General features: G+C 52.2%; 13 protein-coding genes across 13 annotated transcripts; 5 read left to right on the top strand and 8 right to left on the bottom strand.

Annotated features, from left to right (window-relative positions):
- Positions 1-2: 2 nt before the first annotated feature.
- On the top strand, positions 3-1,027 carry QC764_211740 (uncharacterized protein; the record flags this gene model as incomplete). Its single annotated transcript, XM_062944880.1, has 3 exons — positions 3-408; positions 477-665; positions 737-1,027. The coding sequence occupies exons 1-3, from the start codon at positions 256-258 to the stop codon at positions 1,025-1,027; spliced, it is 633 nt and encodes a 210-aa protein (XP_062803755.1). The 5' UTR covers positions 3-255.
- Positions 1,028-1,579: 552 nt separating this feature from the next.
- PRP45 (mRNA splicing protein) lies at positions 1,580-3,724 on the top strand (the record flags this gene model as incomplete). Its single annotated transcript, XM_062944879.1, has 2 exons — positions 1,580-1,720; positions 1,790-3,724. 2 exons carry the CDS (start codon positions 1,580-1,582, stop codon positions 3,395-3,397), a joined length of 1,749 nt encoding a protein of 582 aa, XP_062803754.1. The 3' UTR covers positions 3,398-3,724.
- A 156-nt stretch (positions 3,725-3,880) lies between these two features.
- On the top strand, positions 3,881-6,560 carry QC764_211720 (uncharacterized protein). The gene is made up of 4 exons (XM_062944878.1): positions 3,881-5,170; positions 5,230-5,283; positions 5,342-6,097; positions 6,158-6,560. The coding sequence occupies exons 1-4, from the start codon at positions 4,945-4,947 to the stop codon at positions 6,259-6,261; spliced, it is 1,140 nt and encodes a 379-aa protein (XP_062803753.1). The 5' UTR covers positions 3,881-4,944; the 3' UTR covers positions 6,262-6,560.
- A 392-nt stretch (positions 6,561-6,952) lies between these two features.
- TIM22 (Mitochondrial import inner membrane translocase subunit tim22) lies at positions 6,953-7,685 on the bottom strand (the record flags this gene model as incomplete). The annotated part of the gene is made up of 3 exons (XM_062944877.1): positions 6,953-7,336; positions 7,400-7,495; positions 7,560-7,685. 3 exons carry the CDS (start codon positions 7,683-7,685, stop codon positions 6,953-6,955), a joined length of 606 nt encoding a protein of 201 aa, XP_062803752.1.
- A 330-nt stretch (positions 7,686-8,015) lies between these two features.
- Positions 8,016-9,089, bottom strand: QC764_211700 (uncharacterized protein; the record flags this gene model as incomplete). Its single annotated transcript, XM_062944876.1, has 3 exons — positions 8,016-8,183; positions 8,249-8,579; positions 8,648-9,089. The coding sequence occupies 3 exons, from the start codon at positions 9,087-9,089 to the stop codon at positions 8,156-8,158; spliced, it is 801 nt and encodes a 266-aa protein (XP_062803751.1). The 3' UTR covers positions 8,016-8,155.
- A 1,057-nt stretch (positions 9,090-10,146) lies between these two features.
- On the bottom strand, positions 10,147-10,404 carry QC764_0043400 (uncharacterized protein; the record flags this gene model as incomplete). Its single annotated transcript, XM_062940311.1, has 2 exons — positions 10,147-10,171; positions 10,226-10,404. The coding sequence occupies 2 exons, from the start codon at positions 10,402-10,404 to the stop codon at positions 10,147-10,149; spliced, it is 204 nt and encodes a 67-aa protein (XP_062803750.1).
- A 78-nt stretch (positions 10,405-10,482) lies between these two features.
- Positions 10,483-11,421, bottom strand: RPL28 (60S ribosomal protein L28; the record flags this gene model as incomplete). The annotated part of the gene is made up of 7 exons (XM_062944875.1): positions 10,483-10,586; positions 10,644-10,811; positions 10,877-10,912; positions 11,047-11,074; positions 11,136-11,190; positions 11,256-11,265; positions 11,328-11,421. 7 exons carry the CDS (start codon positions 11,419-11,421, stop codon positions 10,483-10,485), a joined length of 495 nt encoding a protein of 164 aa, XP_062803749.1.
- Positions 11,422-11,928: 507 nt separating this feature from the next.
- On the bottom strand, positions 11,929-12,519 carry QC764_211680 (uncharacterized protein; the record flags this gene model as incomplete). The annotated part of the gene is made up of 2 exons (XM_062944874.1): positions 12,272-12,519; positions 11,929-12,213 (listed from the first exon to the last, which is right to left on the bottom strand). The coding sequence occupies exons 1-2, from the start codon at positions 12,422-12,424 to the stop codon at positions 11,929-11,931; spliced, it is 438 nt and encodes a 145-aa protein (XP_062803748.1). The 5' UTR covers positions 12,425-12,519.
- A 236-nt stretch (positions 12,520-12,755) lies between these two features.
- On the top strand, positions 12,756-16,442 carry ECM16 (putative ATP-dependent RNA helicase DHR1; the record flags this gene model as incomplete). The annotated part of the gene is made up of 1 exon (XM_062944873.1): positions 12,756-16,442. The coding sequence occupies one exon, from the start codon at positions 12,756-12,758 to the stop codon at positions 16,440-16,442; it is 3,687 nt and encodes a 1,228-aa protein (XP_062803747.1).
- A 2,990-nt stretch (positions 16,443-19,432) lies between these two features.
- On the bottom strand, positions 19,433-19,801 carry QC764_211652 (uncharacterized protein; the record flags this gene model as incomplete). The annotated part of the gene is made up of 1 exon (XM_062944872.1): positions 19,433-19,801. The coding sequence occupies one exon, from the start codon at positions 19,799-19,801 to the stop codon at positions 19,433-19,435; it is 369 nt and encodes a 122-aa protein (XP_062803746.1).
- An 872-nt stretch (positions 19,802-20,673) lies between these two features.
- Positions 20,674-21,687, bottom strand: MED6 (Mediator of RNA polymerase II transcription subunit 6; the record flags this gene model as incomplete). Its single annotated transcript, XM_062944871.1, has 2 exons — positions 20,674-21,177; positions 21,253-21,687. The coding sequence occupies 2 exons, from the start codon at positions 21,685-21,687 to the stop codon at positions 20,674-20,676; spliced, it is 939 nt and encodes a 312-aa protein (XP_062803745.1).
- Positions 21,688-22,092: 405 nt separating this feature from the next.
- On the top strand, positions 22,093-22,905 carry QC764_211640 (uncharacterized protein; the record flags this gene model as incomplete). Its single annotated transcript, XM_062944870.1, has 1 exon — positions 22,093-22,905. One exon carries the CDS (start codon positions 22,093-22,095, stop codon positions 22,903-22,905), a length of 813 nt encoding a protein of 270 aa, XP_062803744.1.
- A 155-nt stretch (positions 22,906-23,060) lies between these two features.
- FDH1_2 (formate dehydrogenase (NAD+)) lies at positions 23,061-25,629 on the bottom strand (the record flags this gene model as incomplete). Its single annotated transcript, XM_062944869.1, has 6 exons — positions 25,471-25,629; positions 24,784-25,398; positions 24,586-24,633; positions 24,163-24,317; positions 23,483-24,027; positions 23,061-23,431 (listed from the first exon to the last, which is right to left on the bottom strand). The coding sequence occupies exons 2-6, from the start codon at positions 24,784-24,786 to the stop codon at positions 23,061-23,063; spliced, it is 1,122 nt and encodes a 373-aa protein (XP_062803743.1). The 5' UTR covers positions 24,787-25,398; positions 25,471-25,629.
- Positions 25,630-26,055: the final 426 nt, after the last annotated feature.

Raw genomic sequence — 26,055 nt, 5'->3', positions numbered from 1 at the left:
AACCAGGATAGAGCTTGGGCCAGGTTTGCATGGGCCCCCTGCCGCCCTGCCCCTGGATGGGAGCGGGCCAGGAACTTGGTTGTTCCGGCCAAAAGTGTCCAGCTCAGCGCTTTGGCAATTGGCTGAGGTGTTGGCTCTGAGTGGCAGGGTCCGGCGCGCGCGATTGAGACTTGTCCTGAAGCCGAGCCGAAGCGTTGCGATACCAGCAGCAGCATCTCGACGACACTTCTTTTCGAAACACACAGCCGGCTCACCATGCAGCTGCCATTACTTTCGTGCGGTCTCTTGGGCCTGCTGGCCAGCCAGGTCGCCGCCACAGCCCTGACCTACAAGGTTCATGCGAACGAGAGGGCGTGCTTCTACACAGCAACACAGAACAAGGACGAGAAGATTGCCTTTTACTTTGCCGTATGCGCACCTATCGTTGGACTCTGGACTACTTACTCTCTGGCGGTGATACTCACACGGTTCTATAGGTGCAATCCGGTGGTTCCTTCGATATCGATTATGAAGTGACGGGTCCCAATGGGAAGTACATTATGGATGGCCAGAAGGAGAGGCAGGGAGACTTTGTCTTCACCGCCAGGGAGGTTGGCGAATACTCGTTCTGTTTCAATAACGAGATGAGCACATACACCGAGAAGTTTGTCGACTTTGAGATTGCTGTAAGCCATACCCCTGGCCCTTCACCTGCAAACCGCAGTGCATATACTGACATCTACTCTTTGCACTTTAGGTCGAGAACGAAGCGCGCGTTACCATTCCCTCGAAGCAGGGCTCGTCACCGGAACAAACATCAGCCCTCGAGGAGTCCCTGTTCAAGCTCTCGGGCCAGCTGTCCACCATCACCCGCAACCAGAAATACTTCCGCACCCGTGAGAACCGCAACTTCAGCACCGTCCGCAGCACAGAACAAAGAATAGTCAACTTCAGCATCGTCCAGATTCTGATGATTATGGCCATGGGAGCTCTGCAGGTGTTTATTGTCCGCTTCTTCTTCCAGGGTGCGCGGAAGGGCTACGTATGAGGGGTGTTGTCTTTTATTGGAATGCGAAAATAAAAGCGTGTTTGGTCTGGACCGGGCGTATAACTTGACAAATTGGGCATGTCTTGCTATGAGGATTATGTATCATAGGGGTGGTTCATGGGTCTTGTGAAGGGGTGGGTTATTTATATTTGGTTGTCCTTGTTTGTCTCTTTTCGGCGTGATATCGCATGTTCTGGGTTATAGTGTCTGGTAGAATACGGGAAACGTGTGATGATTGTAATTTCAAGACTCAACCTTTGAACTTGTTTCCTTGATATTGTTACCGAGGTCAGGTTGACCTTGCAGCTCATCTTGAACACTGTGGATGGATTGGAAGCGCGGGCCACTGTTAGTGCCAAGACCCGATAAGAAAAATACGATAAGCCTCTGCAGCCTGCTGCACTGTTCCAGCCACTGTCCGTCTTCTGCGTCCTCTCTGTCCTCGCTGCAACAGCACCTGGAACTTTTCAAGATTTAAGACCAGAATCTCCACTCCGTCAAACCTCAGTATCGCGACAACCCGTACTGCGAACAACTCCAAAATAAACAACAATGGTTACGATAGCATCTGGCCTCACTCAGGCCCTTCCAAAACCAAAATATACAGGCGAAGATGAAGAGTTACGGGCACAGCAGCGCGGCCCTCGGATCGTCGGTGCCAACGAAATCGACAGCACACAGCTCGTCCTAAAGGTCAGCCAACTCGACATTGCATTGGATGTTGTACCCATTCCGGTTACTAACAGCTGTTCTCCTCCACAGAGAACAGGACCACCCCCATATGGAAACCGAGCAGGTTGGCGTCCTCGCGCGCCCGAGGATTTCGGCGATGGCGGCGCGTTTCCTGAAATCCCCGTCGCGCAATACCCCTGGGGCAAAGGCGATGGCGCGTCAACTTCCAATGCGCTCGTGGTGCAAGTCAACAGCGAGGGCAAGGTCGATTACTCCGCCATCGCGCGCCAAGGGCACAGCAAAGACCGCATCATTCACACTTCGTTCAAGGACCTGATTCCACTACGACAGCGTGCCGAGGCGGGCGAGTTGGACCTCTCGAGACCTAGCCAGGAGACGGTACAAGAGACGGCCGAAAGGACGAAGAATGCCCTCGCCAAGCTGGTCAGCGGTGCGGTTGCGGCGCAAAAGCCCAAGAATGTGAACGTCAATGGGAGGAGGGACCCGACGTTTGTCAAGTACACGCCGTCGTCGCAGATGGGGGATAGTTCCAAGAAGCAGGAGAGGATCATCAAGGTGGTGGAGAGGCAGGCGGATCCGATGGAGCCGCCCAAGTTCAAGCACAAGAAGATCCCGAGGGGACCACCGACGCCGCCGCCGCCGGTTATGCATTCGCCACCGAGGAAACTGACGGCTGAGGACCAAGAGGCGTGGCGTATCCCCCCCCCTGTTTCGCTCTGGAAGAACTCGAAGGGTTTCACTGTTCCTCTTGACAAGAGGTTGGCCGCCGATGGTCGCAACCTCCAGGATGTCCAGATCAATGACAAGTTTGCTCAATTTTCCGAAGCCCTCTTCGTGGCTGATAGACACGCCAGAGAAGAGGTACGGCAGCGCGCCATGATGCAGCAGAGGCTAGCGGAGAAGGAGCGGTTGCAAAAGGAGGAGAATCTTCGTCAGTTGGCACAACAGGCCCGCGCCGACAGGGCGGGGGGTGGCAGCAGGAGACGGTCATCTCGCTCCCGATCTCGGTCTAGGTCCCGGTCTTACAGCGGCTCTGACTATTCCGGCTCGGAAAGCGACAGCTCTGAGCGTGCGAGGAGGGAGGCTCGGAAGGAGAGGCTCAAGGAGGAAGAGCGGAAGCTCAGGCAGTCACGCATGGGTGCCGAGAGGAGGGCTCAGGTCATGGCCCGCGAGATGGACCGCGACATTTCGGAAAAGATTGCTCTCGGTCTGGCCAAGCCGACGCAGTCCAAGGAGGGGATGTACGACTCGCGGCTTTTCAACCAGTCGAGCGGGTTTAGCAGTGGGTTCAATGAGGATAACCCGTATGACAAGCCGCTTTTTGCGGCGCAGGATGCGGTTAATTCGATTTATAGACCAAGGGTTAATCAGGATGATGATGATGAGGGGGCTGGGGATAGGGCGATGGACAGGATAAGCAAAGGGAATAGGTTTGGGGAGGCGCTGGGGAGGGGAAAGTTCAAGGGGACGGAGGACAATGAGCCGAGGGAGGGGCCGGTGCAGTTTGAGAAGGATACTAGTGATCCGTTTAATGTTGACAAGTTTTTGTCTGAGGTGCAGCAGGAGACTGCTGCTGCTGCGGCGGCGGCGGGATCGGGGAAGAGGGGGTATGGATTGCAGCAGGAGGAGGGGGATAGGAGGAGTAAGAGGACTAGGGTTGAGGAGGAGGATGACTGAGCGCGTTGAGATTGAATTGATAGGTGGGGCGGGGGTAGGCAGGATGTAAATTGAGCGGATATGATTCTTGTACGCGGTCACTGTCGTTGTTTTGTGTTACAAGAATGAGGCTCTGGTGAGAGTGTTGAGATTGGGGGTTATCAGAGTCGTGGTCTTGGCTTTGCTGCAAGGGTCTTGACGATGTAACAGCTGTAGTCCGGACATATATTTCTAGGGCAGTGTCGTTGGCGAGATATTTACACGTGGTTATACAGCAACATAGATATCATCATTCTATAGGAAAGGTGGATAGAAGATACGGGCTTTTATCTGCTGTGTAACCCTGATGCCCTCTACAACTATGTCGGTGCCTGGGGTATTTCTCACAACCGTTTTGGTGTAACGGTTTGGGAGGTCCTTATATGTGTGTTGTCATCGGGCCTTTATGGCAAGGCCCTTGTGGGGGTAGGAGAGGGGATAATAAGCATAAGGTAGGTAAGGTAAGCTTTGTTGTGTGACGTTGGGGGAAGGCTGACTGCTTGGACTTGACATGTGTGATTTGATAGCGGTTTACCTTGTCGTGTGGTTGGTCATGTGAAGCAGAGGGGCGGGTTTATGTCGCGTACTTAAACCCGATATCTCATGCCATTGGAAATAAATGTAGTGTTTTCCGAAGGCTCGTCACTGTCTAGATGGGTAATCGAAGGCTGGGTAGCAAAAAAAGCTTGTTGTTGCTGGTTTGGTGGTTGTGCAGCTCTGCTAATCAGTAAATTCCCGTCATATACTCGGCCGATCCCACGGACGGAGGCCTATTGCTCTTTCTGCATTGTTGATTAACCGCTACCATATGATAACTTATGGAAAGAACGGATACACGGCAATAAATCACTTTTCTGCCAAAGAAAAAAGACCGTTGTGGCGCAGCCAGATGTTGTTGGCAGTCAAGTTTCGTGGTAAAATGGCACCCTAATGCTTCAATGTAAGGATCTTGTGCTTTGCGTTTGCTCACCCACTCAACTTGGGGACTTTTCGTCACTTGGGCGGTTCGGCCGTCTGTGGTTAGCAGTATCAGCGAGCATGGGAGGTGCTTGCCCAAAACTGAATATGGTTCACTAACCTGTTGGGAACGTGTGTCCTTGGTATGGTGTGGGTGGGGACCGCGGACGATGGATACGGATTCGGAGGTGATGATGGGAGGGATTCGTTCCTGGCATGATGATTTCTGTGGTTTAATTCATGGGGGGAAGGAGCGGAATACGGAATACGGGGTTTGGAGGGGGTGGGTGAGGTAGAGACCTTACCTATGGTATAAGAACTCTTGTCGTTGCTTCCCCCCTGTCGATCTGTTGACGACGCCTTCTTTCTCGTGTTTTTTTCTCTGTGTGGGGAGTTTCAACGTCAGGCAAAGAAGTGAATTGCATCATCAAACTTCGACAGGTGTTTGTCTTTCTTTTGGACAGAATACCAACACACAAGACTCCACTTTTGGGTAGTTGGGAGTCATAGCCGGTCTCTTTTGGTTTCGATTGTTTGATGCACTTCGGAGGTATTGAGGAAGATTTGAGAAGATGTCATACGGCGAGAAGGAACCCTCCTTTTGGAGCCCGAGGACGTGGACGAGAAGGGCGTGGCTGATCTTTGCGACAGTGATTATCATCATTGTCATTGTTGTGGTGGCAACTGTGGTGGGAGTGAATGCGACGAGGAATAACAACAACGATAGGAGCGACGAGTTGCCCTTCATTGATGCGCATCCGAATTATACCAAGTTGGACTACCAGTTGGTAGAGACATGTGAGTTGTGCTTGGGCTCGGGATTGCCTATTTAGGGCGGGTTACTGACCGAGTAATAGACCTGCCATCAAACTTTTTTGAAAAGTTCACCTATTTCAACACTTACGATCCTTGTAAGTTTTAGCTGCTGAGAGTCTTGTTTGAAGAGCTCTATACTGACAACATCACCAGCCCATGGTTTCGTACACTACGTCTCGCCTGGGGATGCCGATCTCTACAACCTCACCACCGCCAACCAAGACACCATCAACATCCGGGTCGACACTTCTCGTGACAATGCCACCACTGGGAGACACTCCGTCCGTCTGGAATCCAACCGCCAGTACGAATCTGGTCTTTTCATCTTTGACGTCAAGCACACCCCCGTGGGATGCGGTACCTGGCCTGCCCTTTGGCTCACCGATCCGTCGCCTGGCGCCTGGCCGGCCAACGGAGAGGTTGACATCATGGAGTCGGTAAACCAGGGCACAGACGGCAATCTTGTTGCGCTTCACACCACAGAGGGCTGCAACGTGAAGCGCGTCCGCAGAGAACTGACCGGCACCATCGGGGCAGAGGACTGCTGGAATGAAACCAACCACAACGAAGGTTGCACAGTCAAAGGCCCCAAGAACACATTTGGGCCCGAGTTCAATGCCGCCGGAGGAGGTGTGGTAGCGTTGGAATGGAGACAGGAGGGGATCCGGAGTTGGATCTGGCCCAGAAGCGACATCCCCACTGACATCAACCTCGATGTTGCTGCTCTTGGACAAGGCGGTCGGGGCGTGACAGCAAAGCCGGACCCCAGCAGCTGGGGACTGCCTTTGGCGGACTTTCCCAACACGAGGTGCGACATGGAGCAGCACTTTAGGAACCAGAGCTTGATTGTCAATATCAATATCTGCGGTGACTTCATCACGGAGGACATCTGGAACGGGAGCGGCTGCGGTAAGTCAAGAAGAAGCTCTCTTTTTCCAAGACAATGAAGCTCACTAGATGAAACCACAGCTCGTGATGGTATGACCTGCACGGATTTCATCGCCCACAACCCGCAGGCTTTTGCGGATGCATTCTGGGAGTTTGGATCGTGGCAGGTGTGGGAGGCTAGGTAATCTGGCGTCGATTTGAAGGAGGAAATGCGGGAGCAGGTTAGGGAGGAGTAATGATGGAAGCAAGGAAATGATAATGTGATACTCATGATGGTTCTGGTATGCTCAGGGACGGGAATTTGGTTAGGTTTATTTACCTAGGATATTTTAGATATTTTTACGTGCCTTGGTGCGAGATCATTTTGGACGGAATGATAGAGGGCAATGCCTCTGAAGACTGTCATGGATAAGGACCCCTTTTCTGCTGGTAACAAAGGCGTAGTCATAAGTGCCGGTCAATTCGTAGTCAACATTCTCCACGCCTCATAATTTGCATATATATGCAGACAAAAATGAAAACCAAGTGGAGTGTTTTCGTCCTCCTGCCTAGATTCCTGCTCGAAGTGACCACAGACATGGTATATCGCTTTTCTTCGACAAACCCCAGCCCAGCCAGCCCAACATGTCTATACAGCCTCCCGCGCCCCTTTTTTGCCCCTCTCTAGATCCAAAAACCAGAAGCCATGACAACAGCCTCCCATGAGAAACAAAGCCAAACCGCCAACGCCAATGCCATGAGACATGAACTATTACAAACACAGACCCCCCTCTCCATCCATATAATACAGCCTCCCTCTTCTTTTTTCTTACATTCCTCTTCCAGCACATACCTTCCATTATCCACCACAGCCTCTACATACCCAGATAGAACCAATCAGTCCTCATCCTTGGGCATCCTCATCCAAGCATCAATCGCGGCACTGAAAGCCGCAAAACCCGCACACCCAATCGCGGCCGCCTGGGGTCCCCCATTCCTGGCAAGAATACCCCCCGTCAGACAACCCGCCGCTACACCGTTGGCCAAGTCATTCTTTGCTCTTAACCCTTCAATGCCGCACTCGATGCCGCTGAAGAGGGCGCCTACTTGGCCAAAGTTTTTGGCGGTGGACCAGGACCGGGCGCCCATGTCTTTGAAGCCGTGGGCGAGCTGCTTGCGGAGGGGGAGGGTGGAGATGTCGACGGGGGGTTTTATGCCTGGGATTGCGGGCTGGCCGGGGGTGCCGGTTTGTGGGGAGTGGTAGGGGGTGTCGTAGGCCATCTATCATGGGAGAATGGTGGATTAGTGAGAGAATTGGGGAGAGTGGGAGACGGGGGAACGTACGGAGGCCATGAACATGCCGAATACACCGCCAAGGGCGAAACCTGCGCCGCCGGACATGACGGTTTTGGCGTAGCAGGATTCCATGAGATTTTGGAGCTGTGGGAGATGGGGTTAGCTACAAGGTGTGCGGAGAAGAGTACGGTTAGGAGGAGGTGCCTGCCATCTTCACGTTTGGATCACCCTGGGGCATGGGCATTGGTGGTGTCGCTGACGACCCTGATCCTCCCGCCGAGGGGAAACCACCTGCGCCGGGGAACCCGCCCGCACCGCCGCCTGGGAAGTTCATTGATGTGGTTGTGTCTGGGCGGCCTGTTGAGGGAGAGGTGGGATAAAGAGGAAAAAAATCGGTCTCCGGACTCGTCGGTCGTCAGATCAGGCACCGGTAAGGGGGAGCGAGTGTCGTCGGCGTTGTCAAATCGGAGGTGGGTTGGTCTGGCAGGGATCTTGAAGGGTCGTTATCGGCGCAATCGTCAGACCAAAAGTTGCTTATCGGCGAGAAATATTTCTGCAGGCCTTTACCGCTTTCGGGAATTGGATGGGTGAATGCGTATCATTACGCATTGTTACAGGTATCTTACCTTATCACTTACAAGTCTATCAGGGCATTGTCGCTTGAACAACTAGACAGTTTGATTCAACTCCATTGATTTCTATGTATGTTGTTGATGTGTTGCTATTTCATTAGTATCAATCACAATAAACAATGAACTACGTGTTCTGATACACCCACAATTTAGGTGCCATCCGCTTTCCTCCTCAGAAGATAGCCAGCGCGTTAATCGGACTGCTCACCCACATCAGTTTCGACTCTCGCAAACAGCCAATGGTTCTCAAAACCTATAAACTCACCTAGCCAAAGCGCCGGGCAGGTTGATAACCTCGCTCGTCAAAAAGAAACTCCATCGCTTCTGCCTCTTGGCCTCTGCAGCAAGCGCCTCCAGATCGAACAACTCGCCCATCGGACACCCCCAACCAGCGAGCAACACCTCATGCATGGTGAAGTTTGCCCTCGCCGGATAAGCTTCCACACCCGGCATATCACCCGCCACAGCAGAAAAGTTGTCCCAGAGGAACTTCATCATGGGAAGACTCTGTTCCAAACCCGAAGCGCTGATCGAACCAGCACGCTGCAGAGCCAGGATCTCCTCGCGGGTCTTGTTGTTGAAGCCGACAGTCCACCCTTTTCTCATGTAAGCAACTGATACATGACCTAGGTAGGATATTCAATTTCAGTCGGGGGAAACATACCAGACCTCACAATCAAAATATCCCCAAACCTAACCTTCGTCCTCTGCCACTTCAACACAGCCCTCACATCCTCCAGCGAAATCCCACTCGTCTCCCCCACGAACGGATCAAACCTCTTGAACCTCTCCTCCGGATTTCTCCCTTCCAACTGCTTCAGCCTCCAACTGTGAAAATCAACCAACACCCCCCGTCCGACGATCCCCCTTTCCGACCAGACATGTATGCTATTCCTGGTCCCGTTCCCCTCCCCCAAAATATCCCCATCCTCAACCCCGTTGTAAAACTTCCTCTCTTGTATATAAGGAAAATGCCTTAAACTATCCCAGTGACTGCTCACCTGGGAGTTGTAATCCCACACCTCGTCGTAGTACGGCCCCGCGGGGTAGATCCTGTGTCCGAAATTCCCGCGGTTGATGAAGGATTCGTTGCCTTGGGCGTTCATCGCCCAGTTGAGACTCACTCTCACGCCTGTCTTGATCTCTGTCTTTGAGGCAGCTGCCACGATGGCTGGGGAGAGGCGGTTGAGGGTGCCGAGTTCGTCGTTGGGGCCGTAGAGGCCCCATGCGGAGAGGTAAGGGGCCGGGGGTTGAGGGGGAGGGAAGAGAAGGGGGATGCCGTTGGAGTTTAGTTTTGGTGGTTTTGGCGGTGGAAAGGGGAGGAGGAAAAGAAGGGGAGAATAAGCATGGTGGTGCGGTGCGGTGTGGTGTCTAAGTGAATATCGGGGAGATAATTTAGTGTAAGTGAGTTGTAAAGGGGTGTGAGTGCATATGGAGAAACAACAGAACACCACCAAGGATAACAAGTAGAATAGCAGAACTTATATATACCCGTCAGTACGTATGCAAAACCCACCGAAACACCATCCAGCCTCGCGATGTACTACCCCGAGAGCAGATCGTAAGCGGGGTGAGCTCTTCAAACTCCAAACAACACGGGCTGTCCTCCACGGCCTATACCGAATGTCTACCCTGTGCGACCGATTGTTTCTTTTCTCATGCATGGCGTAGATGGTCAGATTCATCAGCATGCACCTATCGCCGAATGATTTGTCTTCATAGAACCCATCTCAGGACCTATGGCCTCACGGATGCTCTCCCGCGGATATGCTGACTCAATATCCCACTGCCGGCAACGCCATCATGCACCACGGCTGACAGTCCGATCCATGGTGATAAATACGTGCTCGGTCGTGGCGCTCCTGAGTGCGAGCGTCGCTTTCTCGGCATTTGTAAAATGCCACGATAATGTCGGAAGTTTGTGGTACAGACTATGTGCGGGTTACTTGGTAGAGGTTAGTTTTATTCGTCGAGGTTAGTAACACAAAGCATCCAAGTACCAAGCAAAAGACTGTCGTATGTTGGCATTTGATGACCTGATATGAAGACTCGGTACCGCTCAGTTCAGCCAGTGATGGATTCAGTGGGCGGTGGTAGTTGTGTGACTGTTGCAAGAGAAAGCGCGGACTGCCGCTGTATTAAGCAAGACGACGGAATTATCCATCAAGGGTCCAAAACACAAAGGCAGCTGGATGGATCAAAACATGTTTCGTAACTCAGCAGGAGATGTCATTGTTCGCACCTCGATACGGAGTAACATGAACGGTCGAGGGACCGAGGGGCCGGAAGATGCAAATCAAACATCCCATTCCCAAAATGCTGCAATATCTGGAGGTGTGTATCTTCATCACCCCAGGAACCAACCAGGACGCCGGGACCTAGCTCGTAGCTGAACGTTTCAACGCCCGATCCGTATGCCATTGGGTTCACTATCCGGTATTTCCCTCGTGACCGAAAATGTCAAATCGCTGCCTCTATTTTCCCAAACCCGCTTCCTATTTAAGCGACGAGCTCGATAACACCACCAGCCTCAACAATCTTGCGCTCAGCCTCGGCGCTGACGTACCGGGCACGGACAACGACGGGGATCTCGGGGAGACGGCCTGGGGACAGAGTTAGCCCACGCATTCCTCCTCAAAAAGAACTTCCAAATCACTCACCCTTGCCGAGGAGCTTGGCGTAGCCGTTGGCGAGGAGGTCGATGACGGGGGCAGAGTCGGTCTTGGCGCCGCTGACGTACTTGTCGCGGGTCTCAAGGGGGACGAGAGACCAGAGCTTCTCGATGTTGATGGTAGGAGCCCACTCGTGGTTGCGGAGAAGGTGGAAGTCTATCCAAACAGTCAATTCCTAATTCCTTCACTTCAAGCCGTTATCGATCGCGGGGGGAACGTACGTCTCATGCCGACCTTTCCGAAGTAACCGGGATGGTCTGATTCCAGTCGTTAGCATTTGTCAAGTCTCGTTGTCGCGGGGCGGCATGGTGGCTTGAAGCGTGAAGCTAGAGTCCCCTCCAGTTTTCCCGCCATCAAACCCCATCCAATCCCCAGGGCGATGGTTTCGTACACTTATCGAGGTTGGTGCGGTGGTGGTGCTTTTCGTCGAGTTAGCCCATGTCCTGTTTCCATCCAAACTTCGAGATGATTTCGTCGTACCTGACCACCGGCCATACCACGACCACCCGGGTGCTTTCTGTGCTTGCCGACGCGACTGGAAAATTATTCGTCAATATGAATTCGTTGCGGTCGGCCGATTGATCGTTACATACCCCTTACCGGCGGACACCTGGAGAGCACACAGTCAGTAATCAATTCAAACAGCATTTCCGGTCGGCGGGGAGAACGTACATGGCCGCGGTGCTTTCTTGTCTTGGAAAACCGGGTAGGCTGCGATAGTCAGCATCTTCTCCTCGTGATACAGCGATTGCGGTGGGCATACCATGGTGGCTGCTGGTTAGTGACGATGTCCGGAATTCGTCGACGGTGATGCTCTTCGCAAAGAGCTATTTCGGGTCCCGCCGTAGATTTTAGGGCTGGGTATTTTTTTGGTGGGCACAGGACCTGAGAGCCAGCACCGGATTTTTGCCGGTGCGTGCAGCTGTAAAGTGGGTCCGCCAGTCTGCCCTGAAATCTTGGCGCAAGGGCAAAGGTTAGGTTTTGTGGGGCAGTTGGGGCTTCGCTGAGCCGGGTTAGGGTTGCTCTGAGTGAGGTCTTGGCCGAGATCTCGAACTTATCCTGAACGTGGTCTGAACCAGAGATACGCTTCACTTGGCCAAGTTGTGTGAATTACGACGCTTCGATTCAATATCCCCGTATCATACCATTTGGTTCTAGTAATACATCAACCTAGAGCTCCAGAAGTTCGCTACATGGGGAAAGAACGGTCCTGCAGAAACCTATGACAACACTCTCCATCTTTGGATACCAATTGGGCCCATTCTCATCGTCCTCAGATAACCTGTAGCATTAACTCGAGAAAGTCAAAAAACGCTTCGCCTCCTCCATCCACCTTCTCCAATCCCAACCCTAACAAGAGGGTTCTCTTCTCATCTGGGTTACGCAGAGCCAAATGGCTTGCAATCTGAGTGGCGTACAGATGGCCCATCGTCTCCCTATCAGAATCACCGCCGCCAAGTAATGTGCTGGGTGTCAGGTGTGCTGAAGGCAGAGTACTTGAGCCAGGAAGAGCCATATCGATAGACGCTGAAGATGGTTCTGAGAGTGGTACTGACACCTTTTCGAACGTGAGTGACATATTGGAATAAGGGTTTATGTATCATCGGTTGACTTACCCATTGGGCAAGGCGGCCACCTTGAGACACGGTGAGCATGATCTTGTCTGAGAAGCTGGTTGCTTCCACTTCGGTTGGGACACCGTTGATGATTCCAGTAGCAGTCTTCGAGGGGGCAGGAAAGGGCTCCTGCTGAATAGATGTGCCGTCCATGTTGAAGATACTCAGATCAGTTGTTTGCTACCGCCGTTGATGAGCCTTGGACGAAAGCCTTAGTCTTAAAGTCTTGTAACTGGCAAACATCTCCAACGTTCTCATTCACTCTATATGGCTGCATGGTGTCGCACACTGTCAGATGCACTGTGATGCCTGGCCCCACTCTTCAATGTGGGGTGGGTGCTTAGCTCCAGAATTCTGCCGGGCGGACAAGATTTGTCTCGAAATCTCAAAGAAGGATTGGAGATTGTGAGAATTTCCACTGTGGTCTGAACAGATCCAAGTCGCCAAAACACACATTACGGGAGCTGGTTTCCGGGCGACAAAGATGGCCGTCAAGAAATTCGTCCCACGTCAGCGCAAGCGGAAGCATCTTGAGCGCCAACGCGCCGAGGAGAGAGCTACTCTCGACACAGAGCTCGATGCAGATTCCAATGTTGTTGAGATCACCCCGGCGCAGCAGGCTGAGGCCGAGGAGAAGAGAAAACAGTTGCGTGAGTCACTAAAGCCCGACGGCACCAAGGTCACTGGAAAAAAGGCCAAACGTCTTGAGAAATACATCGAAAGCAAGTTGAAGAAGGATGAGAACCGAGAGCTCCTTAAAAAACTCGAGGCCAACAAGATCGACACCAGTTTATTCAGCAGTGCCAAGTCAATTGGTCAAGTTAAGGAGACCAAGAAGCAAGCCATCCGCCGCGTTCTCAGGGAGAAGGATGCCGGTATCGGCGTGGATAAGTCAGACTTGACGCTGCTCTACCAGAAGCGCACTGTTAAGAAGGGGGAGGTCCCACAACATCGGCAACCGGAGGAATCCGACGAGCCTGAGGAGGAAGGATCCAGGACGACACAGCAGGGGACCAGCGCCAAGCAAGATCAACCACAGTCCTCTACAACCGCGGCAGCTCCTACCACATCGGCAGTCGGCTCTGGTCTGAAACGGCCACTCGAGGTCGACGACTCTGGCCGCCCAGTGCTTGCAAAGAGACAAAAGAGAGGCGGTGTGAAGTCGAAGTTCTCATTAGCTGCGCCTGTCGTTCACGAAGAACCAGTATCTGATGAATTTGGCGGGTTCAGCTCCGCTGATGAAGAGGAGTCGGGTGGGGAGGATGAGGACGAGTCTGATGCTGGTGGGTCAGAGAAAAGTGAAGAGCAGTCGGATGAGGACATGAGTGATGCTGGCAGTGGAGAGGACGAAGAGGAAGAGGATGACAACGAAGAGAGTTCTGAAGAGGGGTCCGGCTCGGAGGACGAGGAAGACGAGGAGTCTATGAAAGAGCGGCGGAAAGAAAGATCATCTGCATTCAAGGCTTGGGCACACCAGCAACGAAACGAAGCTCTGGGATACACACCAACAACTTCCACTATACTCGAAATGCCCAGACCAGAAAACTTCCAGCCCCGCCCATTAGAGCAAGAGCCACTACCGATTGAGTTGCAGCCAACAACCAATGTCACCAGAAAGTCGCATGCCGTCACCGTCACAAGGAACCCTGAGATTGAGGAGGCTCGTTTCAAGCTTCCTGTCGTGGCTGAGGAACAGAAGATTATGGAGGCCATCCACAACAACGACGTAGTCGTCATCTGTGGTGCCACTGGCTCGGGAAAGACAACACAACTGCCGCAGTTTTTGTTTGAGGCTGGCTACGGTGACCAGAAGGGTCCTACTCCTGGCATGATTGGCGTCACCCAGCCGAGACGTGTGGCTGCTGTCAGTATGTCGAAACGGGTTGGTCAGGAGATGGGAGACTTTTCCAAGGTCGTCGCCTACCAGATTCGGTTCGAGGGCACCGTCGATCCCAACACAGCCATCAAGTTCATGACTGATGGTGTTCTCCTCCGAGAGGCGGCCCAGGATTTTGCACTTCGCAAGTACTCTGCCATTATCATCGATGAAGCCCACGAGAGAAGTGTCAACACCGATATCCTCATCGCAATGCTCAGCCGAGTGGTCAAGCTGAGAGCTGAGCTGGCCAAGGAAGACCCCACAACAAAGCCTTTGAAGCTGATCATCATGTCTGCCACTTTACGTGTTGAAGAATTTACACAAAATGCCGCGCTCTTTGAGACTCCGCCACGAGTTATCGACGTGGAGGGCCGTCAACACGAGGTCACCATCCACTTCGCCAAGAAGACACGGCACGACTATGTCGAGGACGCCTTTCGCAAAATCAGCAGAGGTCATCGAAAGCTGCCACCAGGTGGCATGCTTGTGTTTCTCACTGGCCAAGGCGAGATCACCCAACTCAGCAAGCGTCTGAAGGCTGCTTTTGGCGGTGGCATGAACACTGCATCTGGGCCCAAGGTCAAGATTTCAGCCAAGGAAGCTCCTATCGAGGCTGAGGATATCGACTTTGGCGATATCGATGACAGAGCGGTTCACGATATGGATGAAGATGAGATTTCCGACGAGGAAGAAGAGGAGAAAGAATTCGACATTGAGGATGAGGAGTCCGGCACAGGACCAAGAAAGATGCATATCTTGCCCTTATACTCGATGCTTCCGACAAAAGAGCAGATGAAGGTCTTCGAGCCACCCCCGGACGGCTCGCGATTGGTCATCTTGTCGACAAACGTTGCAGAGACCAGTTTGACTATTCCTGGTATTCGGTATGTCTTCGATTGTGGCAGATCCAAGGAGCGCCGGTATGACCCTGTGAGCAACGTCCAGAGCTTCCAGATAGATTGGATCAGCAAGGCAAGTGCGCAACAACGTGCCGGTCGTGCCGGTCGTACTGGCCCTGGCCATTGCTGGAGGCTGTACTCGTCTGCGATTTACGAAAGGGACTTCCCTCTCTTTGCCGACCCAGAGCTGCTCCGCATGCCCATCGAGGGCGTCGTTCTACAACTGAAGGCCATGAACTTGCAACACGTCGTCAACTTTCCATTCCCGACACCCCCGGAGCGAGAAAGCCTGGTCAAGGCTGAGAAGCTTTTGACCTACCTTTCAGCCATCACACCTGAGGGTCAGATCACGCCAACAGGCTCGACCATGTCCATTTTCCCCTTGTCACCTCGCTTCTCACGCATCCTGTTGGTTGGACACCTTCACGGCTGCCTGCCATATACCATTGCTCTGGTTGCCGCCCTGTCTGCTGGTGAGATTTTCATCAACGAACACCAAGCCATTCCAGCATTAGAGGAGAGCACCGAAGACTTCCGTACCAATGAAGAGGTGATCGCCGAGGAAAAGCGAGCGAGAGTTCGTCAAGCATATAATGCTGTCCACAAGAACTTTTGCTACCTCGACGACAAGAGTGACGCCATCAAGCTGCTCCAGGTTGTAGGAGAGTTTGCCCATGAGCCCACAGAAGCCTGGTGCGAAAGCCACTTTGTGCGGTTCAAGATCCTAAAGGAAATTCGGCAGCTGCAATTCCAGATCGCGGATCTCCTGAGGACCAACATTCCACAACACGCCAATTTCAAGCTTGAGGAGAAACTGGACCCTCCTTCTGCTACACAGGTTCAAGCTCTCAAGCAGATGGTTGCCGCAGGCTTCATTGATCAAGTCGCCATCAGGGCTGACAAGGCTCCTAACCCGCCTGAGACGTACAGGAAACCACGTCGTGCGATCGATGTTCCATACATCCCTCTCATCCCGCTTGAGGGTGATCGAAAGGTTGAGGATCCTCTTGACAGGCTAGTATACATACATCCAACTTCTCCTCTTGCTCATCTCAGCACTGCCGAATGCCCCGAGTACATCTGCTATGCCTACCTCCAGAAGGCTGGCAACACAGGCGCAGACGGTGAGAAGAAGGTCAAGACGAGGATGCATGCTTTGACGGACTTGACAGCAGGCCAGATCGCTTCTCTAGCCAAGGGTACGCCACTTCTCACGTATGGCAAGCCCATCAAAGAGGTCAAGGGCTCTGAAAGTGCCGATGGCAAGACGAAGGAGGTCTGGGCGATCCCATATCTTCGGGCTGAGGGCGGCGCTGGAGGGCTGGGATGGCCATTGCCAGCAAGAAGAGTGACACAGCGCAAGGTTCCTGGGAAGGGTTGGATTGTTGAGTAATAATGACTTATGATACACTTATATAGCGATAGGATAACTCTTAATTTGAGATGGTATTTGTTGTCATCCGCGGTCCCCCGCTGGAAGTCGTGTTGGAGGTAAGTTTTGATTCCTTTCTTCTCTCGTTTTTGGCTGGCTGGCTGGCGACAAGGAGTTCACTTGCGCTGTTGGTTATGCTATTGCTCTATGATGCATTTCTCGAAAGAGGCTGTTTATGAAATCTTTTGATGATTACACTTAACACCATACATTGTTCTATTTCTGAGGCAACTCAAACCCTTTATTCTTCGTCATTGGCGTTGGGCAGGTTGGCTAACTGGGCGATAGTTGATATGGAGTTTGCAATGTTTGAGCTGTTTTTTAAAGTAAGTAGTCATACTACAATCTTCCTTCATCCCGTCTGCCATGATGTACTTCTCTCACGAGGCTGTTTATGAAATCTTTTTAATGATTACATTTATCACCTATACATTGTTCTATTTCTGATTACACCATCAACTCCCAACTCATCTGCTTCTGCCTAACCTGGAACACATTGGCTAACCTGGAGTAGTCTGAGGAGATACCTACGAGTTGAACGTCTCTCGTGTTTCAGCCACGAGTTCATTTGCTGGTTCTTTGGTACGTAACAATCCTTCTTCGATTCTTCACACTGTCACCATGATGCATTTCTCTTACGAGGCTGTTTATGAGATCTTTTTTGATGATTTACATACACCTATACATTGTTCTATTTCTGATCAGACACACTCGAAACACTTTTCTCTTTTCATGCGCTTCACTGCACAGTGACTAACCTGTCAACAGTAACACAGCCCGTCTCTTGACCATGACCACTGAGGTCCACCACCTTCTCGTCCGCCATAGTATGTCACACTCCCCGACACACACTCTTTTTATTGGTCCACATGATGCATATTCTCTCACGAGGCTGTTTATGAGTAATTTACCATGATTACATTCATCACCTATACATTGTTCTATTTCTGATCATGACACTATTTACTTCCTCCTTTTCTACTCTGATTCGAGTCTGGGCCAAGCTAACACGATTCGAGGAACTGCTCATTCGGCCAAGTCATCAACTCAACGATAATCAACTGGGGTATATCCTTAACAATGGTACGTTTCTTTCATCTTCTGCTGCCCCCATCTCCACTATGATGAATTACTCAAAAGAGGCTGTTTATGAGTTATGTCTTACCATGATTATAACCACATCACCTACATTGTTCTATTCCTGACACCCCATCTTCCCCTTGCATTCACCTCATTTCATCGCTCTGATCTGTCTGTGTTCCTAACACTTGCCCAGTATCTCGTCAGAGAGACATCGTGTATTCCACACGGTCAACTCAATAGCTCCCCCCCAGCAAAGGTACGTTCCCACCCCCCAGCGGTTTTAACTTTGGTCAAATGATGAATTCTCGCAAGAGAGGCTGTTTATGAGTTATATATACCATGATTATAACCAATCACCTACATTGTTCTTTTTCTGAATGACCACTCCGCATATTTCCAGCTGTTACTCTGTTTCAAATATCGCTACTTTTGAATAATGGTGCTAACTGCCTAGTGTCAGAATACAATATGGGTATCAATGCGAGGGGAAATAACTAGATTATATGAGCACCATTTTCTTCAACAGTATTGTTCTTTACCTATATTTTGTGGTTCTTGTGTCTGGTGTTTTACGATGCTGGTCTCTGCTTTACCCGATAGTTAGAAGGGGAAAGATGTGGACTGTTATCTGAAAGATTAGCCCGAGGAGTGTCGACATGTTGCTTTGCTTCGCAGTCTAAAGTTTCTCAAGATAGCAAAAGGTCCTGGCACCGGACCTGGCCAGTCAGGAAAGAATAGAATGCTCCGCCTCGGAAGGTGTAAGTGATCTTCGTCGTCTCCAATGTGCTCAGTTTTTGTCTTCCTCCAACCTCTCTTCTCCCGCCCCATCTTGGTTTTCTTGATTCCCCCAAACTGGGCCGTGAAGGAGGTACCTATCCAAAAAACCTGCAAGCCGTGCGCGGCAATATCAACTTTATATTCGCCTGACGAAAAGAAAAAAAAGAACCAAGTCCGTCAAGTGGGAAAAGTCTCAAAATCCCCCCCACCCACACACACACACACACACACACACACACACACACACACACACACAAACAAAATCACCTCCACATCAGCACTATCAAGTCTACTATCATTACACACCTCTCTCGTCTCTCTTGCCAGACATTTTAGACAAAAAAGTAGACACTGCAACAAGATACCAAAACCTTGTATAATAGTCAGTACGCCTTCAAAGATAATTGAAGAAGTATCAAATATATAATAACAGCCCTTTAAGATAGTTAACAGGTCTTAGACTGATCAAGAGGTGTGTGTGTAGAAATCCAGAAATCCACAAGAGTTGCCACATAACGCAAAGACCTTGGAAAGAAAATCAACACGCCTCCAAAAATGGTCAACATGCATTATTAATTCGCTTCTATTCCCAATTTGATTCTCCGCTACATACACCCCCTCTTCTACGAAAAAATCCACTCTCTTCCCCCCCCTCCCCCTTCCACAAACCCAACCGCCATGAAAGCCTCCCTCCGCACCCTCAACTCCTCCCACCTCCTCCTCCCTCTCCTTTTTCTCTCCCCTCACCTCCTCCCTCGTCCAAACCTGCGCCTTCCCCTTCTCCTTCGTTTTCGCTCCAAATCACAATCCTTTTCGCTCGAGTCCCAATCAACCGGTGATGCCACATCCACCGTAAAACAGGCAGCTCCTCCGCGTCCGCATCAGGGAACTCGTCCTTTACATCACGCACGGGCGGCCTTGCAAACACATTATCCGCCATATCGTCCAGAGGGTTTTCAGATAACTGCAGCAATTCTTCCCTGTCTCTCTCATCTTGTGACCTCTCAAACCAATCACGTGCATACCACCAATTGTCGTGTTCATACTTTGCCCAATCCTTGTAGTCCGGGTTAGAGGGGAGTAAAAAGCGGTCAAGATGCCCTCCCAACTCTTCCACCAACCTGAAGTTCCAGAACCGGGCTCTTTTTGACGCCCCTCTTGTCGACCTCGGCCGCCAAACCTTCAAAGTGCCAGTTGTTGATGCAATCGTAAGCATACATGTCTTTCTGCATCCTTCCCATTGTGGGCTCGCCCTCTCGGCCCGTGAATTCAAAACAAAGAAACGCATCAGAGAGCACGTAGGCCGTGAATTGGTTACGCCGAGCATAACTAGCATCGTCCGTCATCGGCCACGTCGTCAGCCTTTTCATCCTGTTGTCCATGAGCATAGTAAAAAAGTACTTGATGGCTAATAGCTTCAAAACCGGGAGGCCACTTGCACCAGTTGGGCGCGAATCCATGTTCAGGAGGCCCACCAGGTCCTTAGTGACTAGGTTCAGTGGGCCCCTCGCCCATAGAAGATAGATACACACTCGTGCCGCTCTTCGAGCTTGTCTCCAGAATCTGTACCCAGTGTTGTTGTCCAGTTTAGGGTCATCGAAATACCAATAGGGATGGCCAAGCGCATCCGTTCTGTTGCGAGCAAGATTCCAACCGGGATCGAAAGGATTGAAGATTTTGCCAGGAGGCCGAAGAGGCCCGCCTGGAAGATCAAGGTAACCTTCCTCCCAAGGGCAGGCAAGTCTCACTTCACGGTCATCCCGCACCGCCCTGAAAACATGGGCCAGTCTTCCTGGACTGGAGGTTACAGAACCGGAGCCCTCCCTAGAATCGGCGTTTACCTCGGAAGCGGCATCTTCCTCGTGACCTGAGCACTCCCCGTGGCTTGAGTCCTTCTCAGGGTCAGCGTCCTCCTCAGAGCTGACATCCTTTTTCGAATCGGTATCCTCCCCAGAGCTGGCGTCCTTCTCAAAAGCAGGGTCCTTATCAGAAACAGGATCCTTCGCGGAACTGGAGCCCGAAAAGAGAGGTGGGTGGTCATCATCCTCGGGGGTGTGGGGTGGTTCATTTTTCTGGTTCGCTGACTGCGTCTGGTTATTGGGCTGACTGACCTAAGAGCTTGCCCCAAGCTGTGAGCTCATATTAGGAACTTGAAGATTTCCCTGGAAATCCTGATTGCTGGCCGCGAATTGTTGATGGCTGGTTTGGGGGAGGATTCTGAGCAGAGTCTGAATTGTGCCCTGAATCAGTGCCACTCCCATCCCTCAAGTGTTCAACACTTTCACCTGTTCTCCTCTCGAGAGCCCTTTGAGGAAGGCGAATTCCTATTACTCTATGACGGGGTAACGGCAGCTTTGCTGCTCTTCCTCCTCTTGAGCTTCCCCGGACCGCCCGGGATTTTGGGGCTTTTGGTCTCCTTGCCCGTGGGTTTTGATGTGAGAGGACTGTCGGCCACTTTGGTGTTGATTGTCGGGAGCTTGACTGGTAATGGCTTGGCAGCCGCAGCCGCAGAGAGGTTAACTTTGGCTCTGCCGGTGGAGGAGAGGTGAAATTCGCCCGGCCGTCCGGTGATGGGGTTCTCATCCATGTACTGATCGCCGTATTGCTCATGAAGATAGAGAGCTTTTTCAAAGTCTCGGGTTGTGGGGAGACCGATGTCGCTCTGTTGTCTTGAACCTTGAGATTGTTGCTGAGCAGAGGCCGTGATAGCTTTGACAGAATTGGAGCCTGCCGTGGTAGTGGAGGGTTGGTTGTAGACGCGGCCAGTTGCAGGAGACCAGGCTTGGACGGAAGCTGAAGACGGAAGAATATTGCTGAGGAAGTTGGAGATGGTTGCCTGTACATCGCAATCACAATGATTAGCATCGTGTCGAGGCCCAGCAGGCAGCCGAAAGAAGATCAGCAAACTTACGAGTCGAGCGCTCATGATGTCAGCAAAGCTGGGAGCCATGTGAATATGCTCTCCAACAATATAGTATACCGAGTGGACAGCGATCTCATCCTCCTCGCCCTCTCTTCTCTTGCGGCGTGTCTGTTTGTTGATTACCCAGACGCCAGTTCCCGCGCTGGGGCCTGTCTCGGCTGGCTCCTGGGCAACGATGAACTCGAGGCCAGACATGGTGCGCAAGCGGCCCTCAAAAGCCTCTCGGGTGGCCAGGAATTGCATCATGTTGGGATTGTTGAGACCCTGCTGGAAGAGAACCTCATTGTTGGAGGTCTTGTCGTAAAAGGGCGAGGTAGCGAAGTAGTAGAGCACACTGTTGTTGTGGATGCCCCCCTCGAACTCGACTGGGCCGGTGAAGCGGATCTCATCCAGAGGATCGCTCCTGGAGGAGGTGGTTGCCATTGTGCACTGCCGCTTAGAATTTTGCTTGTGATGATAGAAGGTAAGCTACTCGTCCAAGTAGAAGAAGAAGGGGGAGAATGTTGTTGGTCAAGGGAGTTTGGTCGAGAAGATGGTTGTAAAGTTTCGAGTTTCAATCAGCAGAAGAAGAGAGCTCCAGAAAGTGAACAGCGGCGGGCAGCTCCCCTGCAGTCCCGATGCCCCGCAGACCCCTGCCACCTTCCAGAACGTTGGGTAAGTGGGGCAGCCTGCAAGCCCCCAGGATGCACATTCTTGGCACCTTCCCCAGTTCAACGACTTTCTGACGTCGCGACTTCCCTCCTGTCAACATTCACAAACACCCAACCCCGGAAGTTGCAACCTTCCAACCATCTATCTCCCCCACCAACAACCCTGCAACTATCTGCCATGGACCTCCTCTCCACAGTTCGCAAAACCGGCTCTCGCGGCGGCGTCAACTTCTCCTGGGACGAAGTAGCCACCTCGGCCCACAGAGAAAATTACCTAGGCCACTCCCTCAAAGCCCCCGTGGGCCGTTGGGCCAAAGGCAGAGACCTCAACTGGTATGCCAAAGCCGACGCCACCGCCGCCGACTCGAACGAGACAGAGGAAGAGAGAGCAGCCCGCGAGCGCCGCGATGAGATTCGCAAGATCAAGGAGGCCGAGGAGGACGCGATTGCGCTGGCTCTAGGGCTACCTCCCCCGGTGAGGAATGCCAGCGGGGCGAATGCGGTGGAGGTACCGGCAGATGGACCATCGGCAATGGTAGTCAAGGGGCCTGCGAGGGCACCTATGTATGAGGAGGAGGAGGAGGAGGATAAGAAGGGGTCAGAGGCGCCGCGAGACAAGGGTGACAGGGAACACAGACATCGGCACCGGCATCGCGATAGAGACGAGGACTCGGAAAGACGACACAGGAGGAGACACAGGAGCCGGGATGGTCATCGTGATCGCAGTCGCAGCAGGGAACGAAGACGGGACAGGCCAGACGGGGAAGACAGAGAGCGAAGACACCGCCGGAGGAGTCGCAGCCCAGAACGCGACCATGATCGATACAGCCGCAGCCACAGATCAAGACAAGACGACAATGATGGACCTAGATTCACCCGCGAATCCGGCCAGCGCAGACACCGGAGTAGAAGTCGAAGCCGGAGCAGAGATAGGCACGAAAGGTCCAGACACCACGATCGCCGGCGCAGCAGAAGTCGGGACCGGCGCTAAGTATTCACAGCTTATCTTCACAGGCATCGGTCCCATATGTGAATTAACGATATCATATTCTTCATATCTCATAAAAAGCCGCGGTCAGCCACCTGTGTGAGGCTTCCAAGTCGCGTGCTTGCTAAAAATCCCATTCGCCGCCCTCAACAGCCACTTTACGCACCAGCGACATCCTTCTTGACAAGCTTGGCCCGCTCACCATAAGCCTTGGTGGCATAATCACCGCCGTGTACAATCAGATCCTCAGGCTTGTAGTCGAACTTGCCCGATAGGTAGCTCTCCAAGATGGACTTGGTGCCGAGAGCGTACCTCTTCTGGGCATCGAGCGAAGTACCAGACATGTGGGGGACCATGGCGTTGCCACCACCAAAAGGGTTCTTGGCCGTCCGCAGTACGTGGTCGGCAGGAGCGGGCTGGGGGAACCAGACATCACCGCCATAGCCGCGGAGGTGGCCAGACTTGAGCGCCTCGGCGACGTCCTCCTTGACGACAATGGCGCCACGGGCAGTGTTGACGAGCCATGAGCCTATCATCTGTTAGCTATCACCTTCTTAGTCCTGACATCAGAAAAACATACCAGGCTTCATCTTGGCAATCAAATCCTTGTTAAACAATCCCTTGGTCTTCTCGTGAAGAGGGCAGTTGATTGTGACAACATCACACTGGGCAAGCATCTCCTCGAGCGAGTCCACCCTGCGGCAGCCAATTTCCTTCTCCTTCTCAGGGCTCAGAGGCTGATAGTCGTAGTAGAGAAGCTCCTTGCAGTCAAACGCCTTGAGGCGGCGGAGCACACGCTCACCGATGCGGCCAACAGCCACGGTACCGACGACCTTGTCCTCGAGATCAAACTCATTCTTGGCCGCCTCGGCAACATCCCAACGACCTTGCTCAATCATCTCGTGAGCGGGGACGAAATTCCTGACAAGAACAAGGATGGTCATGACGACGTGCTCGGCAACGGAAACAACGTTGGAGCCGGTGACTTCGGCAACCGTGATACCGCCGTTGGTCTTGTTGGCGGCGTTGAGGTCGACATGGTCGGAGCCGATGCCGGCCGTGATGGCGAGTTTGAGCTTCTTTGCCTTGGCGAGGCGCTCGGCGGTGAGGTAGCCGGGGTGGAATCTGTTTTTTTGTATCAAAGCATCAACATCTTGTGCGGCTCATCAGACCCCTTTTTTTTTTTTTGTGTGTGTGTGTGTGTGTGTGTGTGTGTGTGTGTGTGTGTGAGAGAGAGAGAGAGAGAGAGAGAAAACATACGGAGTAGTAATGATAACCTCGGCGTCGACCAACTCCTTGTCAAAAGTAGAGTTCTCCCCCTCCTTGTCAGAAGTCGTCACCAGAGTGTGGCCCTGGTCCTCGAGCCACTTGCGGATTCCGAGCTCGTTCTCGGTGGTGCCTAGGAGGCCGGGGACCTATTTTTGTGTTCCGTCAGCCTTCGACTCCCTTTACACACCCCACATGCCACCGGCGCCGAACACACGGCACGGGATGGGGTATCCCGCCATTGCATGTTTGCCCCACTTCCCCGATGTATGCCGAGACCACTCTAAGGTAGGTGTGGTGTGCTTCCCCAGATTGAACCACCAGACCCCGCATTTGACATTCCTCCATACTGCGAAAGTTGAGAAGAGGAGAGGAGAGGGTAAGAAAAGGAAGGAAGGAAAGGGGCGGTTTAGTTACCTCCTCAGCGTGCTTCCCACCATCGTACAGAACGGCAAGTACTTTGACCTTTTCACGTTGCGTCGTTAGCAGGCGGGTTTGTTGGAAGAGAAGCCGAGTAGCAACGGGACGAGGGATCGAAAGGGAGGATCGTAGTAGGGAAGGGAGGAGGGCAAAAGAAGAAGAAGAACGAGAGGCCAGACGGGGGAGGAAGAATACCATTTTGACTTGTTACCGTTGAAGAAGAAGTGTGTGAAATAGAAGTTGAATGAACCAAGAGTACCGGCAGGTCGAGGATCAAACGGGAGGGCGGGAGAGGAGTTGATCTCTTTATATAGATTCTGAGATGGTTGGACTCGGCGAGACGGGAGTTGTAAAGGACGGGACGGGACGTACGATGTATATCTGTTGCGTGTAAGTGGTGGTACTGTTACCTTGACGCAGAACAAGCACCGGGGAGTAATTGAATTGAGATTGAAGAAAGAATGAGCAAGAGAAGGGGGTTGATATTTTGAGAAGAGGGAAAGAAGCAGCGAGTATTTATGCATCCAAGTGATTGCCCCCCTTTCTCTAGCGATTAGCAGTTTGATTAGTTAGTTCGTGATCATCTGCCATGCCTTTCTCCTCCTCCTCTTCGCTCTCAGCAAAAACCGATCGTGTATCACGTTCGATCGACTCCCGAAGCGACCTCTAACGGTCATTCCCCTCATCTTGGAAGGGAAGAAAGGAAGGCGGTTGGTTGGAGGGAAAAAACAAGGGATTCGGGAATGTGGAACAGAACCAGACAACGCCCCCAATTCATACAGTTGATGATGGTATTTGCCAATCGGTTTCCTATTCGTCAATGGACGGGTGGATGAATTGGGGGAATGTCACACGCTTGAAAACTAGGAGGACTGGACTTACTGTGTACACCCGAAGGAAGAAAGAACCTCAACTCAACCGCTGAATGTTGAGTATCTCTCATCCAGAGTATGAAATCAGTACCAGAGCAACAGGCAAAGCACTCTGAAAAGGATTCAATGACGATAAGGTTGAGAGCCGAGGTCAACCTCAAGGCCATACATCGATCATAGGTGTAGTTCGCCGTTTGACCCTCCGATCCGATGCCCAATTCACACAGACCATCCCGTCACCTCAACCCCTCAAGGTCCTCACTAACCCCTCACCAAAAAACCTTCCCATCATCAAAGTGACATCTGCAACGCACTGTCTCTCTTCAACCGCTCGGTCAGTCCATTCCCGTGCCTGGTGGTTTCCGGTACTTCAAAACGAACCGCATTCTCGGTCTTCACTCGGCATTTGCCCCCCGAGTACGACTAACGCCCCCCTTACATCCCATCCCCCCTGCCCCGCTCTTCCCTTTCTTCAATGACGCCCCGAAGCGGGGTAACGTATCAGTATGGCTAACGTCGGACATTCAAACTCCCATCATTCACGTTAGGTACGCCCTACAAAAATAATAACATGGTAGTAATCGGCCTTTTTGAT

Source organism: Podospora pseudoanserina, chromosome 2 (genome assembly GCF_035222485.1).
Source record: "Podospora pseudoanserina strain CBS 124.78 chromosome 2, whole genome shotgun sequence".
Lineage (NCBI taxonomy): Eukaryota > Fungi > Ascomycota > Sordariomycetes > Sordariales > Podosporaceae > Podospora > Podospora pseudoanserina.
Note: the sequence above shows the minus strand (reverse complement) of the source record. Positions and strands in the feature narration are given on the sequence as shown.